Source organism: Enoplosus armatus, chromosome 12 (assembly GCF_043641665.1).
Source record: "Enoplosus armatus isolate fEnoArm2 chromosome 12, fEnoArm2.hap1, whole genome shotgun sequence".
In the NCBI taxonomy this organism is placed as follows: Eukaryota; Metazoa; Chordata; class Actinopteri; order Centrarchiformes; family Enoplosidae; genus Enoplosus; species Enoplosus armatus.
Genome location: NC_092191.1, coordinates 16,734,751 through 16,753,375, shown reverse-complemented (window position 1 = coordinate 16,753,375; position 18,625 = coordinate 16,734,751). Strand labels below are relative to the sequence as shown.

The window sequence follows — 18,625 nt, the reverse complement described above, 5'->3', positions numbered from 1 at the left end:
GACAACACAACATGCTGTACAGCCCAAGAGATTGTTTGCCACACATTACTACTATATATACCACTGCTTTTTGCATTAGATTAGATTTTATTTGCTTAAACTGCTGATTGTGTCTTCTTCTTGATATCTTGATATTCATTAGTTCTTGGTCTAGTATTGTTTTACCCCATGGGTACATTGATTTTGTAGTCCATAATGGTGTATATATTTGTGTGTATGTGTAGAGTGTAAACTGAGAAGGCCCATTTTGCATGGATTTAGTTAACATGCCATTTCAAACTGCCAAAGCACATTACCAGATGTCTGACGCCTACTATTAGTATTGATACAGCCACATTGATCTCTCCATGTGAGGCAGAGCTCGGGTATAGTTTAGCCTGGTGTTTAACTCCTCTGACTGGTAGGAAGACTCTCAGAGGAGCCCACGGCAAAGTGGCACCTAGAATCCGTTTTAGCCCATGGCAGAGCTGGTTCCTTCTTCCTCTCCCTGCACAGGTGCCAGGGCTTAGGGGGAGGGAACACCTGCCAGCCTGTTTCCCCATGGCCACGGCAGACTGGAGAGGCATTTTCCCAGGCTCCCCAGATGAATGGTCACTAATAGCCGTGGGAGAGGGCTTTGCGAGTGCTGCACAGTGTACCACTGACTCCTCTTGGCAGCCCTATGAAGGGGGCTTAAGGCAGCCTGGCCACGGCCATTGCGGGAAAAGCACAAGTGTTGCTGGATAGCTTTACTGTTGGAGAATGTGTTTACCAGTGACCATCTCCCTCCCAATGAAGAATGCGGAGGATGTGTAGCGACTAAAATGGAGATGGTTAATTTTTGCACTGCCCTGTCATAGATTTAGCTTTGTTTGGCTTCGCTGGCTTTGAAGGGCTACAGCCCCAGGCTAAAACAGTTTATCAAAAACCTATTCAGTCATAATATGATGGAGACCTTCTGTGTACAAAATGCACAAATATTTACATGTGTGTTAGATGTCCATTTTAGGAAGAATTGATGCATGCCAACCTTTTAGTCTCTTTCAGTGATGGCTCACAGCACTTTTCTGGAGACACAGAAGCATTTTTGCAGTGACAACCTGCATTAACCCACCTTGTTTCTTCTGAGTGCTACCACAGCTATTACTATTTATGTGAGTGGCGGCTATGTGGGGACTGGTCTGTAAATAGAGAGGCATGCCTGTGGCAGAGTTACCTGCCCTCCTCTGTGTTACTGGGCGTGAGGCAGGCTGGGATTAAGGCAAGGGGGAAACGGAGACCTGTGACAGGAACAAAGGAATTCCAAGGCCCAGGCTGGAAATGGATCCTGATCAGAGTAGCCACTCCAGCCAGCCTGCCCCTCTCCCCGCTTGTCCTCCCTCCCCTGGCCCCTGCCGGGCAACCCCCTTCCCCTTGGTGCTTTGTGGTGTTGCTGTGGCTCTTTAAATCCTTCCTGTAAGCCCCCGGCCTTACTCAGCAACAACACATAGGACAGTCTGACTCCACTGTTAACCCCCCCCCACACACACACACATTATTGCACACATACACACACTTTCTTTCTTTTTCTTTCTTTGTCCTTTATGCACTCTCTCCTGTCCTGTGCCCTCCGTGTCTGCTCTTCTCTCCTCATGTCGTCTAGTTATGTTTTCTCACTTTCTCTCCTTCTCCTTCTCCTCCTCCGCAGGGTCAGCTGCAGTCTCTTAGGACACAACCACAATCCCCGCCATAGCTGTCACACCACACTCTTTTCCCATATAATTAGGGCCTGAGCCTGAGCCTGAGCACGGATCACATTCATGTGACTGTTCCCCTTTACCACAATCTGGTCTGGGAGATGGCACACACTCTCTCTTGAACTCATGCTAAGTGTTCAGCCTGACCAGAATGCCTTGTTTTAGGAATTACTGAAACGTTTCAGAGGATATCGTTGTTTTTCTCTGCTCTTTGCTTCACTTTTAAAGAAACGGGCCCATGCCATGTGCTCCTGTGAGCTCTGTGGTTTTTCCTGTGGACAGATGTCATTGTAGTGCTGTGTGCCAAATTTGCTAACCCTAACCCTAACCCTTGTGTTATCAGGAAAGGCCAGCCTCGGATGGCCTTAACAACAGCAACACAGTTTAATTGTAGACCTTAATGGTTTCCAGGCATTTTGTTCACATAAGCTCAGTGCGTTACATCATTTAAACATTTAAAAGTTTTCTTCATGGCCTTACCCGCATGTTATCATTAGTCACTGGTAGCAAAACTTAGATAGAATCGCCATGTGTGCCATGGTTCATCTATTTGGATTTATAAACACAGACTATCAGATTTGCAGAGGACCCAGCAAGCACAGACAGCTCGCTTCCAATGAGACCTTGATCTGAGTTTTAAAAGGCTAGCACAGTGCATAACTCAAGTCCACAAACTGCTCTGCACAACATGAATCCCAAGGAGCTCAATGCAAAATAAGCAGTTTGCATCCTCCCCATTCTGAATGCTCTTTAATATAAACAGTGGCAGCATTTTTGAGAGATTTGTGGCCTCTTGGGCTAATTAAGATATAATGATGATTAAATATGACATTTTGTATTGTGACTGCATTTCTCTCATCAGATTATGTTTCTGAGAACTAGATTTTCTTCCCTTGATAATTGTTCTGTGCTCCAAAATGCTCCCCACCACTTTAGTCACATGCTGCATTATGGGTTGGCCTGAGCTACCATGCTGCGGCGTATTTTGTAACTGCGATGAAGGGGTCACCCAAATGTTAAATTGAACACTCATGTGCAAATATTGTTTCAGGTGGACGTTGTGCAGGATGATAAGGCACAGTGCTCCACTACGGCCGTAGTTACAGTTACACACAGAGAGTGATGTCCTTCCAGGAAAGCCCCCACTTACATGTGGGTAACTTCCTCATGCTCTCTCATCCTTCACCACTCCACCCCTCTCTCTCTCTCTCTTGCTCTAAGCCCCAACTCTCCACCCACACTTGAGGACAGAAGGAGGGGGTCCACATCAAAGCAGAAATGTCAAAAGAGCAGGATTCTCAGGCACTGATGTCTGACTGTCCTGCTGATTCAACTCCTGTTCATAAAGGGGTTGCGTGGGAATTGCAGTTCTCCTGACATACAGTCACTACATTTACGTGCACACTAGAAACATGGTTAATGGGAGAAATCAGGTTACGGCAGGAAATTGGAGAATGCCTTTACATGCACTGCAATAACCAGGTTACTGTAAAACCTGCGTTTACATGCAGCTGGTGGGTAATCAGATTTCTCTCCTTCTCAGTGCCATGTTTTTGAAGCAGTGCTGGCATAATTTAAGTGTATTAATGATATATAATACTGCAGCCTGAAGAATTTTTTTTCTTTCTTGGTGGAAACATTTGGACCAACTGACTGAGAGGCCCCTCATTTTTTCCTTATTGCACATGAGCCTGAATTTTTAACTTATTCATTTCAGTTTTAATTTTAGTCAGACTTTGGATGTAACCATTTACATACTAGATGCATCGCCACCAGTTTAGATGTTTCCTTTCATTAGTTGGCACTATTGCCACGATGATCCTGTCGGAAGTATCATCATGCGCATCTGCTCTTATAAAAAATAATGCGAGAAACCCAGTTAAACATACACATGACCAAGAAATTGGTTTGTCCATCCTGATTATGGAAATCTGGTTTCTCCTTTACGTTATGTTAAAGAAGGCTACTGCAGAAAGCTCAGAGTAATCACGTAAGAGAGAAGACACTCATTGGAGTATTCCTGTTAAAGGCCCTGGATCCACTGTGGCCAGGACCTGCTAGGAGCTCCAGAAAAGCCTCCAGATCAGAGCAGAAATTCTTATGGATTCCTGCAGGAGTCACGACAGCATGGGCTGCCAGGAATGTGGATGGCGAAAAGAAGTAGGCTATGTTTTCTATGGCTGTTTTAATGATCTCCTCAGGATATGACTGAAGTTAATGAAGTCTGTTCCATGGGGTCTTGCCTTTGACCCTGGTCTGAATGCCTCTCACCCCTGTCTGTTCCATTTTACAGTCCTAGTCACTCTGGATGCCTTTTGGTTTGTTGACTTTTCTTTCCTCTCATTGTTTTCCCAGGAAGCGGTGAAAGCTGCAGGGATGTGTGTGTATGTGTGTGTGTGTGTATGTGTCTCGAAAGTACAGTATTCTAGCCTTGGCACCAGCCCTGTAGAGTCTGTGCCTTTTTTCTGCAGTTGTCCTGTGGGATATTACAAGATGGTAGAAGTCTCCCCATACAAGCAGTTACAATATTATCTACCACATTTCTGAAAACATGGCGTGCTGTCTTGTTTGCTGTTTGATTTGACCTGTCATAATATTGTTGTGCATTGGGTTTCAAAACAATTAAGCAAGACCATCTTCTCTTGAAGGAAGTACAAATGAAACCCTTTAAAGTCTCTACTCTGCAGATTTGGGTATTGCACCACTGTGGGCCACAGTTGCCACAGAAAGGGGCCACTCATTCCCAGAGGAGGCTCTAGCAAACTGTTTGTGAGAGAAAAACATGAATGTAAGCTTAGCACGAGAGAACCCGGGCAGAGGGCCAAGAGCAACTCTGCGCTGTGCAGGACGTTATAAAGTTGGAGCAACAGCTGATGTCTCGGGCCATGGCGTTGCACTGGTTCCCAACTCTGTGTCCAGACGTCCCCATCAAACTTGTCCTGGGAATTGGCAAGCTCAACCCACCAGGGAAAGCAATGAGAATAGTTGTAGAGCTAGACATGAGGCTAAAGAGTCGGACTAACGGACTAAATCAAAGCTTCTAAAAACATAGAAAGCCATGAATGTGCAATGAAATATGCTTGCTTCCTGGTCTCTCCTGGACCCAGAATGGGCAGAGAAAACAAAACAGAGATACAGATCTGCATTCCTTTCCGGTTAGACATCCAGATTGATGATAGATGATCACTACTTTTCTATTTAAAGAACAACAGTATCAGATTTCTTTTCCAATAAAGGAATGCTGCTATTGTTAACAACAAACTTGCATAACATACCATACAGTGTGTTAATGGCTTTGAGTTGGTGTCCCTGATTAGATGGCTAGAATGCAAAATAATGGGGCCAATGAACAATCACTGGCCTAAGAAACCTATCTTGGGAAATACCACCTCAATAAAGGAGATCATTGGTATAGATTTATGTATTATTATTATTATTATTATTATTATTATGAAACTAAAATGTAAATAAGGCGCTTGACTGTAATGGTATCAACAGACTCATTGTGAAACTGATGCATAGCAAGCCCAAACGAGCATTGTCATTAGATGCCAAGTCTTACACAAAATGAATGCTTATTCTTCATAAATCTCCTTTTTATTACGCAGATTAGAGATTTCGTTTTTATTCTGTCTCTGAGAGATTTTAATGTATTTTCCTCAAATCTTGACTAAGCTGTCCAACATTGTCTAACATGTGAGTTTTGCTGGAGGCTAAATTTCTACTTAATAACTTTTGAGGATCAGATGAATTCCCATAGCTGCTTAACTGACAAGTGTTATAGCCTGTCACCTAGGTAATAATTTTACTATATTATCTTCAGAAAAATATTAAAGCCTTAATAACCCTTTGATTTCTCACTTTAGTTTCATTTTAACTGGGCTTAACTTTATTAATTCTTAGTTGACAGATAGGGCTTGGTTTGTTTGTTTTATTAATTTATTCCTCCATTCATTTTTGTATGTTTGTATATTTTTGCAAGTATATATGGTGTTTGCTGAAGTAGTGACCCTGGTTGCGAATTCAGCCACAAGCACAGAGAAAAAGAAAGCAGAGGTGGTGCCATTAATCACTGGCCAGTGGACTTAAGCGTATACCTGTGGCAGTTTTGTGGCAAACTGTCTTTGTAATTGCATGTCATTATCCAAAGAAGACAAGACTGCTTCTTTTTGAAGACGATAATTAGATGCTTTGAGTTGGTGCTGAGATGACATCAGCTAACAGAGAAAGGGCAATGTTCACAAAGGCCCCTTCACACTTATGTGTGGGCCAATGCTGTTAACATGCTGTCTGCTCTGCGTGTTGTGTGTTCATGCTAAACCACCACGTGGGACATATTTGTCTTACTTGTAGGTCAACTTTTTGTGGAGACTTGTCCAGGTTTTTCCAAGTTTTATTGATGAGTGACTGTCAGTGTTGTTGCCGAAGGCTGAAAACGTCCCTACTTCCAGACTGTCAGCTTTTCAGAGACAAAGACAGACTCATTTTTAGCTTGATGACGGTGCATTTTTGACATTATCCAGGGAGTTCTGAAAGAGCCTTGGGTGCAAGAGGTCAGGATTTTCTCAAACTATGGAAGACATATAATCCTTTAATTGAAGTTAAAACACTAAAATCCCCATAGTTAGCTGTTAATGAGGTTTTCACATGGCAACAGCAATATGAGAATAAGAATAAGAAATAATAGACAGGTGGTGGTAAAGTCAAGCAGGGTACAGCCACTGTATCTAGAAGAGGAAAATGGTACCAAGAAGGTATGAAAGGGTGAGCATGCTCTGTCAGCTTCCCAGCACTGTTGTCTTGTTTACAAAGAACAACTGGATAGCGTGTTAGCCAGACCCTTGCTTTAAGTCAACAAATTCCTACCAGATTAGGCAACAGGCCACTGTTTCTGCCCAGCACATCTTACATACCATGACAAACATTCCATGACAAATAGAGCAGAGGCCTGGGCCGTGGTTTCTCTGCTTGTGCCAAACTGGGAGGTCAGTTAAATTAAAACAGAGAATGAATGGTTTTGTAGTGTGTTGGCCCGTAGACTGAGCAGAAGGTTATGGTTAGTAGGAAATTGATGGGATGTATCTAAGCATGTAGAGCCATACAGAGCTAACAGTACCATAATATGTAGGAATGGGCATTGTTTTTTGTGTTAAGGAAGAAGAGCTGCTTATTCCCACAAGTTTGATCTCTAGTCCTATATTCACTTTAAGTTCTAGCCTAGCCTACTTCTACAGTATGTGGTGGTAGTAGTGCCGGTTGTGGAGCTCATCATATGAAGGGCTTTATATTGGATCAACAATATTTGCACAGTTTGTCATTTGATTAACCACTTTATCTCACTGTCTGAATAACATCACAGTTTCCGTCAGCAAAACTGATTTGAATGCCAACAGTGGCTGTTTTGTGTCATGATGGTAAATCGATGTATTAGGGAATGACAACGATGCCAGCACGCACCATCCAGAAAATCCCATCCAAAAGCAGATTTCAAGCCTCGGAAATGGTGTCACATGTACAATGGTTTTGCTTAAATGTCTTTCTGCTCTTTTGTGCTCTTAACTGTATTTCTCTTGTTTTTTTAACAGGGAAAAACTTCAACTTGGTCGCCAATTTTATCAAACGGCACTTCAACCTCAGATGTATTGTCAAGCAGCTTTACGGCGGTATGTAACTACATGTTTTCAATGAATCAATTCCCAGTGAAATTAATCAGAAATAGCCATCTCAATGACACACACTCAGCCAAATTTCCCACAGAAAGAGCAAGTCATCTGTGGTCTGCATGTTGATCTTTCTCCCCCTCACTTGTTTTTATGTCCTGTCCCTACCTGCTCAGGGTGTTGTTGAGAACAGGCAGCCATTAAGTGGTTCCCTTGAGAGGCTACTGAGAGTGGGAGAGAGAAAGATTGGAGGGATGTCTATGGAGGGCAGTGAGAATCTATCTCCATGGCCCATCTAGTGCCTGTGACCCTTGGCCACCTTTTCATGGGACTAACATGGCTCTCTTCCTGTCAGTAAAGTTAATATCTGCTCCCTAAGGGCCTGGATGTTAAAGCAGCACTGACCTGCTGTAGACTGAGATGACGGCTTCACTCAGCAGGTCCGTTACACATCAAATTAGACCCTGTCTCCTGGGGTCAAAGGTTGTGTAATTTGGTCCACTGAGTTAGCTGTACATGGTCATCAGGTCATGTAAAAATATCAATCAGCTATAAAACAGATGGTTAAAAAGTATTTTATTCTGATTGGTTAGTTATATATTGCAAATGGCAAATTTTAAATTCCAACTGGGTAGACTATGAGGCTAAAACACAATGGGACTTAACTATAATTAGTAAATCAGAATGTAGTGGTATTTTCTGATTTAGCTGACTTTTTTCACCGAGGCTATTATCAGTTGGGTAAAGTTTGTCCTGAGGTTAGCCTTACAGGAACAGCCATGAGGTTATTAAAATGAAAATGGTTTATTTCATTTGGTGGATAAATGTGCTCAGCAAATTTCATGGCAGTCTGCCCGTGAGATTATGAAATATCATATGTGTAAACTTTTGAGATAGTGGCCTGAGAATTCATCTTCAAAGGCCAAGAATTTCCACAGCAAATTTCATCTGGCAAGTAGTTGTTGAGCAATCCGTCAATATCCAAACCCACCCCCTGACACAGCCATCCTTAGTCATCCATAGTCATCCTCGTTACATACGCCACACAAGGTACGTACATTAATACAAGTTCTGTGCCCACTTAACAAAAGTGTGCGCATAGTGTTTATAAACCACTAATCCACACAACTGAAGCAAAACCAATATTTTTAAAATGGCCACTGAGGAGGAATATGAGCTTTTACGGACTAAATTCAACACTACAGTAAAACCTTTCAACAGAAGATGGTAGGCTAAGTGGATCAAGAATGCAAGATGAAGAATATTGTAATTTTGCCAGTAAGCCTGTTCATTTGTTCAGTGACTTCTTCATCAATACCGTCTACTGTATCAGTATTTTTCATTAAGCGTTACTCTTTCTTCGTCATGAGACACATGACGAAGAAAGAGTAACGTACAAATTGTGCATACAGGAGGCTATGTAACAAGCCATAGGTCAGATATTGGCCAGCTTGGCCGTGTAGCTGAGGGGATATGTTGAGGTCAGTTAGATTTATTATTATGATATGATACATGTAATAGTATTCTTTTTGTAAATGGTCTCTGCCTTTGAAGCCGATGAAACAGCCATATTACTCCCAAGAGCCATTGTTAATATAAGATTTTCTAATATTTCATGCTGCTTCCGCGGCTCATAAAGCTCAGCAATTATCTGTAAACTGCCATTTTCTCCTTGGTCTGAGGGATAGTAAATACTTGGTGTTTGTAGATGTAAATTCAAACCTCCACCACAATTCCCTCTGTCTGACTTGGACTCATAATTAGAGGTGAGCCCACGTTATTAGCTAGCATGGTCTGTGTTGTTTCTCTGCCTGCTTTCAGATTTGCGTGTGTTTCCCGAACGCTATGTTGTGTGTGTGAGCTGTCCAGAGGATGCCTTAGCGCACCATGGAAACCCGAGCCTGGCCGCGGTGAGTGCTGTTTATACTCCTCTATTTCCTCTTCCAGTCGCCTGGCAAAAAGTCCTGCATGGGTCTGTGTGTTATTATAGGGACGTGTTGCCAAATTGTGCTCTCACTTTATATATGCTGATCCTCTTTATGTGAGGGGGTGGGAGGGGGCACTGACTCTGATCAGGGCTTTTTCGGAGACCTAGTGAGGGGGAAACAGAGGATGGCAGGGGGTTGGGTGGAGTGAGGTGGGGTCCAAAGCTGCAAAGTCACCCCTTCTTTGAAAAGTCACTGCTCCCACATTCTGCCAATTCACCCCAGCTGTACAGTTTTAGTTCTTGTTTTTCAAACTCAAACATTGGATTGTTGTAAACCTCAACATTAATGGGTAGTCAAAAGTGTAGCCAAAACTAATTTTGTACATTGCTCTTGAGTACTCACACACTCAAGATCTGTTTTTGGAAAAATGTGCTCGTTGTGGCACTGCAATCGACATTGTCAAAACATAACATTCATCTTATATAAAAATCACCATTTTGTGTACCCTTTAACCACCTCGCTTAAGTGTAAACACTTAAACAGTTAAAATAATGTATAATTAATATATGATATTCTGCAACAACACTGTTATCATTCTGTTACACACACATTGTTTGGGTTTTTAAGGGAGGTTTCAGTTAATGTGATTGTCTGCAGTTAAATGTCATGTGCCTTGACTGATTGGAGATAAAGTTGGTTTCAGTGGGTATTTCCCTGTAAGAGTCCATGCTCTGTATATTATGTTGTACTCTTGCCCATGTCATAAGACCTACTACTGCAGTTCTTTTTTGTCCATTCATATTACAGACAACTATCCTTTGGTCAGTGCTCATTTGATCCCAAACTCCCCAGAGTATTCTGGGAAATGGTGGTGGAGCCTCTTACCTTGGCACTCACATCAAGGACAGACATCTCTCCCATCACATCCCATGATCAGTGGCCTGCTGTTTTTCTATGGGGTTTTTGCTATTGTTTCCCTTCGAATCGTCTCTGCACTCTCCACAGTTTGGCTTCCAATGAAAGCAGTGATTGTAATATTTTTAGTGGAGCAACACAGTCGTCAGTGAAAAGTTCAGATTGTGTAACCAATTTTCCAGTTCAAGGAGGCATTGCTGTCGATTGCGTTCCTCTCCTCAGGATGTGGTTCTCTGGGCTCATACAGTACAAGCAGAGGGAATTGGAGGGTGGGAGTCTTGCGGTGGAGCTCTCGCTAGCCCAACCTCGAACGTGGTTTGTAAGGGAAAGATACCAGACTGCAAGACTAAAGTTTTTCACATGACAAAAACAATTATTTGTTTACGTCCCTCGCTCTGTTCTAATTTGTCAGAAAGGGAGTGTTCGCAAGAAAATGTTGCCAAGAAAGTTGAAAATCTAAACGAAAAAGGTTTATGCAGTGAGTCACAACTGATGCTCTGCATAATAATGTTGCTGTCTAAAAATAATGGGGTCTTCGGAGTTCTGTGTCACAGTTGGTCATATGTTTAAGAAGGGGTCTTTTATCCCACAACTCTTGACAGCACCAGCCTGCTGGTCCCAAATAAATGCCACGTTTCCCTGTATTTAGGGAGGTTTCAGTTTTGTTGTTAGGATTCAGTTTGTGTGACTTGTTGAACAAAAATCCTTAACCGCAGTGGAAACGTAGACTCATCAAATCAGCACTTCTCACAAGGTCAAGGGGTTATGTTGTGAGGGAACTAAGGTGACATCATGGTTGGCCTTCTGTCCTGTGAGAGCCAACGTCTCTCTCCCACACTTGAGCATGCTGCATGTCTCTTGTATACTGTGCACTCTTATTAGTCATATTTTCAGCTGTGGTTCAGTTAGAAGAGGAGATGGTGAGATTTAGTCATTTCCAGTCGTGTAGAAGGAACTAGGATACCAGTTATTATTGATTCGGTACTCAAAGTCAATACTGAAACCCAGATTTTTGGGTTGAGGCTACAGTTTGTTGATGTTTTGTGCAGTTTTACCACATCTTATCTGAAACAGGGACCATCAAATGAGAATAAAACTCTCATTGCTAACACAAACAAATTAGATTTGTTGACATATTCAATCATTTTATATCAACAATGAATCAAATGACTATGTGTAATGTCAAAGGGGTTTCTCATAGTGACGAACCCACAGAGAATCATCAGCTAACTGTGTAAACTTTGCGTGTTTGTCCATGCGTTTTCTTTCAGCACATTGTTTTGGTTTTACGGTTTCAGTCTCATATCTCTCATCAGCACCATTTCCAGCAGCAGCAGGCGTCTGTTTTCAGCAAAAAGCTCTGATAAACCCCCATGTACACTACACGTCCAGCACCAAACAGCAGACAGACAAATTGAGCAACTAGCAGATGAACATATTGGAGCATCCAGGAGCAAGTAAGCCAGATATTCCCCTCAGGAGTTAGTGTAAAAAACAACAAAGCTAAAAGGAGAGTAAATGTTGGACTTGCTAACAAGAAATTTGTCATAACAACTTAACAGGTGATAATATGTCAATGTTGGATTTACAGGTTGTTTCCCCCCAAGTGGCCAAAATATCAGTTCATGTAGGTTTAATGGTTAGCTCGTTGTTCAAGCAGGTTTAAGCTAATTTGCAGTTTTAAGGTGGGGGTATGCTCGAAACAAACCATTTGTATGACAAGGCAAAACCTGAAAAGCCAGCTGTGCTAATTGTTCCATCAAACATTGTCTCTCCTCATTCATTCATAGTGTTACACTTTGTTATAAACACGAAAAGAAGAAGAAATTGTTCTGTAAATGAGGGAAAAAAGAGAGCTTAGTAGAAAAGTTCCAACCCTGTTTACTTTCTCACCTCCACGCACCTGGCCAATCGCTGCGAGAAGTCAGCGTGATTGTCGCTTTCTGAAAGTTACAGAAATAGTCGGACACGCCCCCCACAATTTCGTCGTCGGAAACAAATGGGGGAGAGGGTTTCAGATGCTGTTCGACCATCAGACAAGTGCTTTAGTTTGAATATACTGATACCTTTATAGTCATGACTGTCTGACTGTTGAGTAAAATGAATCCTGACGTCCACCACATCCGTGGGGGCGGCATTAACAGTCTGATATCTGATCTATTTAACAGACGAATATCAGCCTGATGTACTTGGTCTGTGACAACCTAGAAACCTAGAACTGACTGTTGCTCTGCAGAGGTAGAGCCAGCGAAACTACTACGTTTGCACGAGACCGTGGGAAGCAAACGAAAGGCATCTGTTATAGACAATGTTTTTTCTTGACATTTGAAGATTCAAGTCCCTCATAAAAAGTTGCTCCTATTGTGAGTCAGCACCAACAGTGAGGAGGGCAGCATGGGAAGGAAGAGCTAGTGTTTAGGATTGTGGCCATTGTTTTCTAGTCAGGCACAGAGTGGGCAGCTGAGGTGAGTGGCGTGCTGGGCCGCAGAAGTTTGGATCAAAGGCAGAGCAGATGTGTTTCCAGCCCCCCCCTCTTCTGAGCTCTGGACGAGCCTGTGTGTTTACTCATGACCTCAGCGCGCCTCTGTTCTTCACAGCTCGCAACAGCTAGCAACAGTGCTTTCCCAAGCGTCCAGTGTCTGCTGATCTCCTCTCCGCCACGGCCAAATACATGGCTGTGATCTCTTACAGTACATGATCACGTCCCTTCATTCCATCCTGTCTTAAGCTGCTTTCATTGATTTGCATGAAGTGAGTCCAAACAGTTAACAGCTTGTCTTAATCCTTACACATGGGTGGATCCAAAAACTTTTGCCATTGTTCAGGGATAAGAACTGTCCCCTATTTTAGACAAGTATGTGCCCATGCATGTTTGTTGACTTTGTTGCAGGGAAGATGTGGTGAGCTTAGACAAACACGGCATGTTTCCTCTGTGGGAGCAGGGTGGGTGGAGGGTGAGGGGTGGAATTTGTGGACAGGTTTTTCACGAACATCTCTGCAGGAGGTATTTCTGCCCCAACAGTTTTACTGACAATATATATTCAGTTGTGCCATCACAAAACTGTTCAAGGCTCTCCAGTGGAAATAATGATTCCATTTTTATAACTCGAATAGTTTTAGGGATTCAAGCATTTCAAGTGGTATGAATCATTATTTTGTGACAGACGAGTGAAGAACTGGCTTCATAAGATGCCATCTCACTGGTTTTGTGTGTGTTAGGTGAGGTACAAAGACAGAGTAATCCAAGAACAAACAATCTGGCTTCCACTGTGGCAGATCACAAGCAAATATGAGTTGATGGTTGATTGGAGATTTCCATGCTGGTCTGTTTTCTGACTTCTTGTTGGGTTTTTGTTCTGGTAATTTTCATGTTTTAACTTCAACTAAAAGTTTGCAATGCCTCCATGATGGGTTGAGAAAGGCCTCCCAAACCCATTGGATGAACTTAAATGCATGGTCATCTAGCTGCAAAATAGCCTGTTATTCTTGGTTCCTGAAAGACTGTTTTGGATGTTTTTACCCAGCAGAATTGTTATTGTATTGTACAGATGAATGACCATGGGCATTTATGTAGATTATATGTCAACATAGCTTCAAGATTCTAAATAAGCAATGTTTTTGGATACCAAGAGAGGTTTTGTCATCCAGCAGCAGTGGAGTATTTTAAACTACTCAGAGACAATTTTTTCTATATATAACATTATGTTTTATATCAGTGCATTACTTTCAAGGGCAGCTGCATTAAAAGATAACCGACATAATCTTCCTATCTGTGTCCCTACCTTATCTTAGATGGCAGTGGAGAAACTGTTCATTCCCTGTATTTTATGGAGCCTGCAGTTGGTTATCTTTTTGAAGTCGTTTCAAGGAGTCATTTAGAGTTGGGGCAAGCTATTAGAATCGGTACTGGTATCCTTTTAAACCAAATGATTCATTCTCTCTGCTCTCCTTGCCCTTTTGCCAGGCTTATCTCTATAATCTGACATCCAGATGTGCTGTCTCGTTGCAGCTCCCGTGGTGGAGCCGTGTTGTTTTGGAGGCTCCGGGGCCGGGGAGGGCACTGTTGGTCTACTCTACGTGTTGCATCACAAGAAGTGTTTTGCGGCTTTGTGTGGGGGCGAGCAGACTTGCTGGCGGTGGGGGGGTTAAATCCTTGTTGCTGAGGGAGAGTTGGTGGTGGCGGGTAGAAGTTCTTATTTACCACCACCTCTCCCTCCTTTTTCATGGGACGCTCTCCAGCGATTGCGAGTTTGCATCATTCCGTACAAGATTAGGCCACCTCGGTTCCCACACAATACTTGATACTGTTTTATCCACATAGCTTGTGATAATTCTCATGTTGTTCATGCACCAGCTCTCTCTTTCTCTCCCCCCTCTCTCTACCTTTAATCCCTCTACTTTCTTCTCTAGTTGCTATATACAGAATGTCCAAGCCCTGGACCCCTGGTGATAATAATTCATGCACCATCTCTCTCTCTGTCTGACTTTCTATCTGTCTTTCTCCTTCTGCTTGCTATGTATATCCAACCTCTTCCTCTCTTCTTGCCTCTTCCTTTCCACCACTCTGTTCTTTCACTCTCTCGCTCTTTTGAAGTCGTGCCGACAGGAACAGTAAGGCACTAAGCTTTCCCAGAGAACCTCCCATTGCCTTCTTGTTGATTTTTCTTTCAAGTTTCTTTTCAAACAGCATTTATTCATATTAAACAGATGAGAATAAATATCAAGGCATTACAATGCAAATGATGGCACCCACTTCTTTCTCAGAATTGTTGTTGTTGGGGTGGGTGTGTGAGTGCGTAGGCAAATACAAGTTTGAATGTGTGTCACTGTCCCCAATCCAAACCCAAGGCTAGCTGTAGCTCTGGACATGAGAGAGCGTGAAGGCTGAACCTCTGCCCACACTCTAGCATGACTCCATCTCTACACAAAGGGCAGCCTGTGGAGAAACTTCCTGTGTGAGGATTCTTGTGTTTGTGGGCATGCTGGAGAGACTGTTGAGGTCAGCCGATATTACTCTGGGGGGTGCCTCTTCTTTTGTTGTGCTCCCCTCTAAACGCTCTCTCTTTCTCTTTTTCATTCCGTAGTATCTCGTCCCTTGTTTCTTGTCGTCTCCGCCTACTTCCCTATTGCCCGGCCTCCTTATTCACTCCCCTCCCTCTGTCTGGCCTCTTTATTCTGTCCACCACACCACAGACCAGAGTGCAGTTGCTAGGTCTCAACACCCAGTGCAAAGCCACAATGCCCCAGCTTGCCCTTGCAGCTTGGGACAATTACTTCTTCCCCCCTTTTGTGTCGGGTCATATGTTGTCACTGGTATCGTGACATGTGGGAGAGGACATTAATGATTTTTTCTCTGTGTTCACAGCAACTGGTGGATGCCAGAGCTTACCACATTGGCTTTCCCCGTCTTAGAGTGCACATTGATCATTTTACCAACCAGTTTATGGAATAATAATGATCTGAAAAATGGCTGATATTAAATAAACATAGTGGCTACAACCTCAAATTTTCCAAGATTTAACTTCTGTCTGGCAGTATTTTCTCACTGCAGTAGTCTATAGTGTTTTTAGCTCTATGGATGGCAATGTTGGTCTGTTAGTCGGTCTAGCGCCACCAGCAGGTCAATTGTTTTACTTACCAGTGAAATATACTACTACTATACTACTACAACTATGATATAGTTAATGATGGTGAACATGGTAAACATTGTGAGCATGTTAGCATGCTGACGTTAGCTTGAGACAAGTAGTCTCATAGAGCTGCCAGCATCATTGTAGACTCTTAGTCTTGTTTACAGCGTGTTCCTCAAATCATGAAGCTCTTCACCTTATTCTGGTTAAACAACTGTACTTCGGCTCAATCTCTAAACCAGAGCCACTCTGATATTCACCAACTTTCTAAAATTAATTTACAATAAATTGACAGACTCTCGACCTTTTGAGTTCTGCTCAATTTGACTGCAGCGTCTCTTGTTCTCTCATAAATCCAGAGTCTGTTCGAGGTCAGCCAAGGAAAAGACCCGTGATTAACCTTCATTAGTGGCCTGTTGAGGGCACATGTTGCTGAGATCCAATCTTTGGTCCGTTCCTTGTTCTGCTTCAGAGGGTCCCCTGAGTATGTGGGTATATTGAACTTTCAACCCATAGTTAACCATTTTAGCCAACTAAGAATGTGCTTTTTACCGAAGCTCAGGTGTATGTTAGCATATGGAGTGACGGTTTGACACAAATAAGTATTCATACATGAAGCCTTACAGTTTCATAAATGGTAGTTATTAAGAGTGAAGAGAGACCGTGTGTTTAAACCAGTGAACCTGCAACTCAAAATCCTGCTACAGTTTACTAACCATGAGTTTACTTCCACTAACTTCCACTTTTTATTTTCTCTGTCCTCCGAGATGCGTTTCACCACATTTTAGCATTTTTCCATTTACATGCCTCAGTTGTATTTTTCCTCTGCCCTGCTCCATCATCTCATTAATGATCTTTCTCTAATCGCTGTTTTAACTTGTCAACATGGTTTCACCATTTCGTAATTCTGCCTCAGGCTGCAAGCATCACTCCAAGCCTCAGACAGTGGAGACTATGAAACACACGTCACACTATAACAAGCCGGTGATTATTTTCTGAAGCCTTTGAGGTGGTTGCTTTGGACAGTATTAAGTGGGGGACTAATTCTTTGTACTAGCTGGGGGGTTACTAAGTGTCTCTAAAGGCATTATAGAAAACATTCCTCTTGTACTGTATCATAGTTCAAATAGTGAGGCGACAACACCATTTAAAATTCAGGATCAGAAGAGGATATATTTATATAAACTTTTTTTTTTTTTTTTTTTGTCTTTTAATTTGCTTCATTATATTATCAATTTTACACCAGTCTAGTAAATGTTTTTGAATTTCTGACAAAGCCAGATGATGACAGCAGTCTGCTGTGGAGCCAAACCTTTCCAGGGGATGCCAGGAATAATATTTTTTGTTTACACCGATTCTGTTTGTCCTCTCTAGACTGAGCTGAGCGAACAAAGCAGATCCGAATATTTTTCCAGAGTGGGAGAAACCCAAGAGCCTTTAAACAGCCCCACAAAAACAAAGAAGACTGTGCTTCAAAAGATGTAAGTATGATCTAATGCAGAACTTTCCAACCCCACCAGTCAGAGAGGACACTCAAGTATCTGTTCATATCCTCTCATCCTTTTAACTTTTTCAGAGCCAAGCAAGCTAGTGTCCAGCGAGAGCTCTATGGTTCCAGAAAGGGGGAGCAGCAGATTGACCAGACCTCCTGTCCCAAAAACCAAAGAGAGGAATTTAGAGCTAGAGAGTCAGAATCAAGCCCAAAAGAGACTGTGTCCAGTTCTGGACAGAAGGCCCTCCCAGGGGCAGACCACAAGGTTCCTTGCCCCAGTGCCTTAAATGAGGCCGTGGCTCAGATTGTGACTACACAAAAGCAGGGCCTGACCCCAGAGCAGCAGACTGAGCACAGTCCCCCAGACAGCATCAACCCAAGTGGGGCCTCAGTTGTTTTCTGCCAACTTAAAATTAGTCAGGAGACAAGCAAGAGCAAGAGGTGCAAGCCGAGCGATGCAGGGGAAGACCCTCACCCACAGAGGGCCAAGAGGACGTGCCTTGGAGGACCTCCAGCCCCAATGCAAACTCACTCCACCGAGTGCTCCATACAAACATCCAAGCATGACCTCCTTCCTCTGCCGCCCCTTCCTCCAGTGGAAGCCAAGGCAGAGTCCAAGGCTTTCCCAGTCTCCGAGTGCAAGAAAACCACACTGGAAGTAGAGCTGCTTACTCTAGGGAAACGGGCCCAGAGGCTCCCCCTCACAAGCAATAACACGGCACAGACAAACCAAAACAGGCTGGCCGCAAGTCTGAGGGGCCTATCTGTCAAGCCTGCATCCTCAGGCTCCTCTATTAGTTCCAGATCCACACTCGGAGAGGAGGGGAGTGAAAATGTGCCCAGAACCTCTAGATTACGACGACTGAAGAGGTCCTGAAGGGGAGAGACAAGCTACAGTAAAGATGCCTGACGCCACAGAGATAGAGATGATATTGTGTCAGGCTACATGTTTACCCCATGCAGTCTCCTCACATGACATGCATTTGTACACGTGTCACATTTTACTACAATATCTATTCTTTTCACGTGTCGTACATGCAGCGCACACACACACATACACACACAGATCAAATGCTGAACTTATTATGGCAATTGATACATGAGCGTTTGAGTTACACTTTGTCAAATACTTGAAACAGACTTTGCCTCCACCCATAAGTAGTGGTGGTCAAGAGAGGCTTGCAAATGAAAGTCAAAAATCTTTAATTGGAGTTTAGATTTGGTTTTGTGTTAAAGATTGGGGATTTCAGACAGGCAGGAGCCATGCAGTACGTCATGGCTCTCA

At 43.0% G+C, this 18,625-nt stretch overlaps 1 protein-coding gene across 1 annotated transcript in view; it reads left to right on the top strand.

The window, feature by feature from the left end:
* slx4ip (SLX4 interacting protein) overlaps window positions 1–18,217 on the top strand; it is a 30,235-nt gene extending 12,018 nt beyond the window's left edge. Inside the window, exons 5-8 of the mRNA XM_070916449.1 lie at window positions 7,301–7,378; window positions 9,197–9,285; window positions 17,223–17,329; window positions 17,425–18,217. Coding sequence (XP_070772550.1) covers window positions 7,301–7,378; window positions 9,197–9,285; window positions 17,223–17,329; window positions 17,425–18,217 — 1,067 coding nt within the window. The remainder of the gene's footprint in view (window positions 1–7,300; window positions 7,379–9,196; window positions 9,286–17,222; window positions 17,330–17,424) is intronic.
* Window positions 18,218–18,625: the final 408 nt, after the last annotated feature.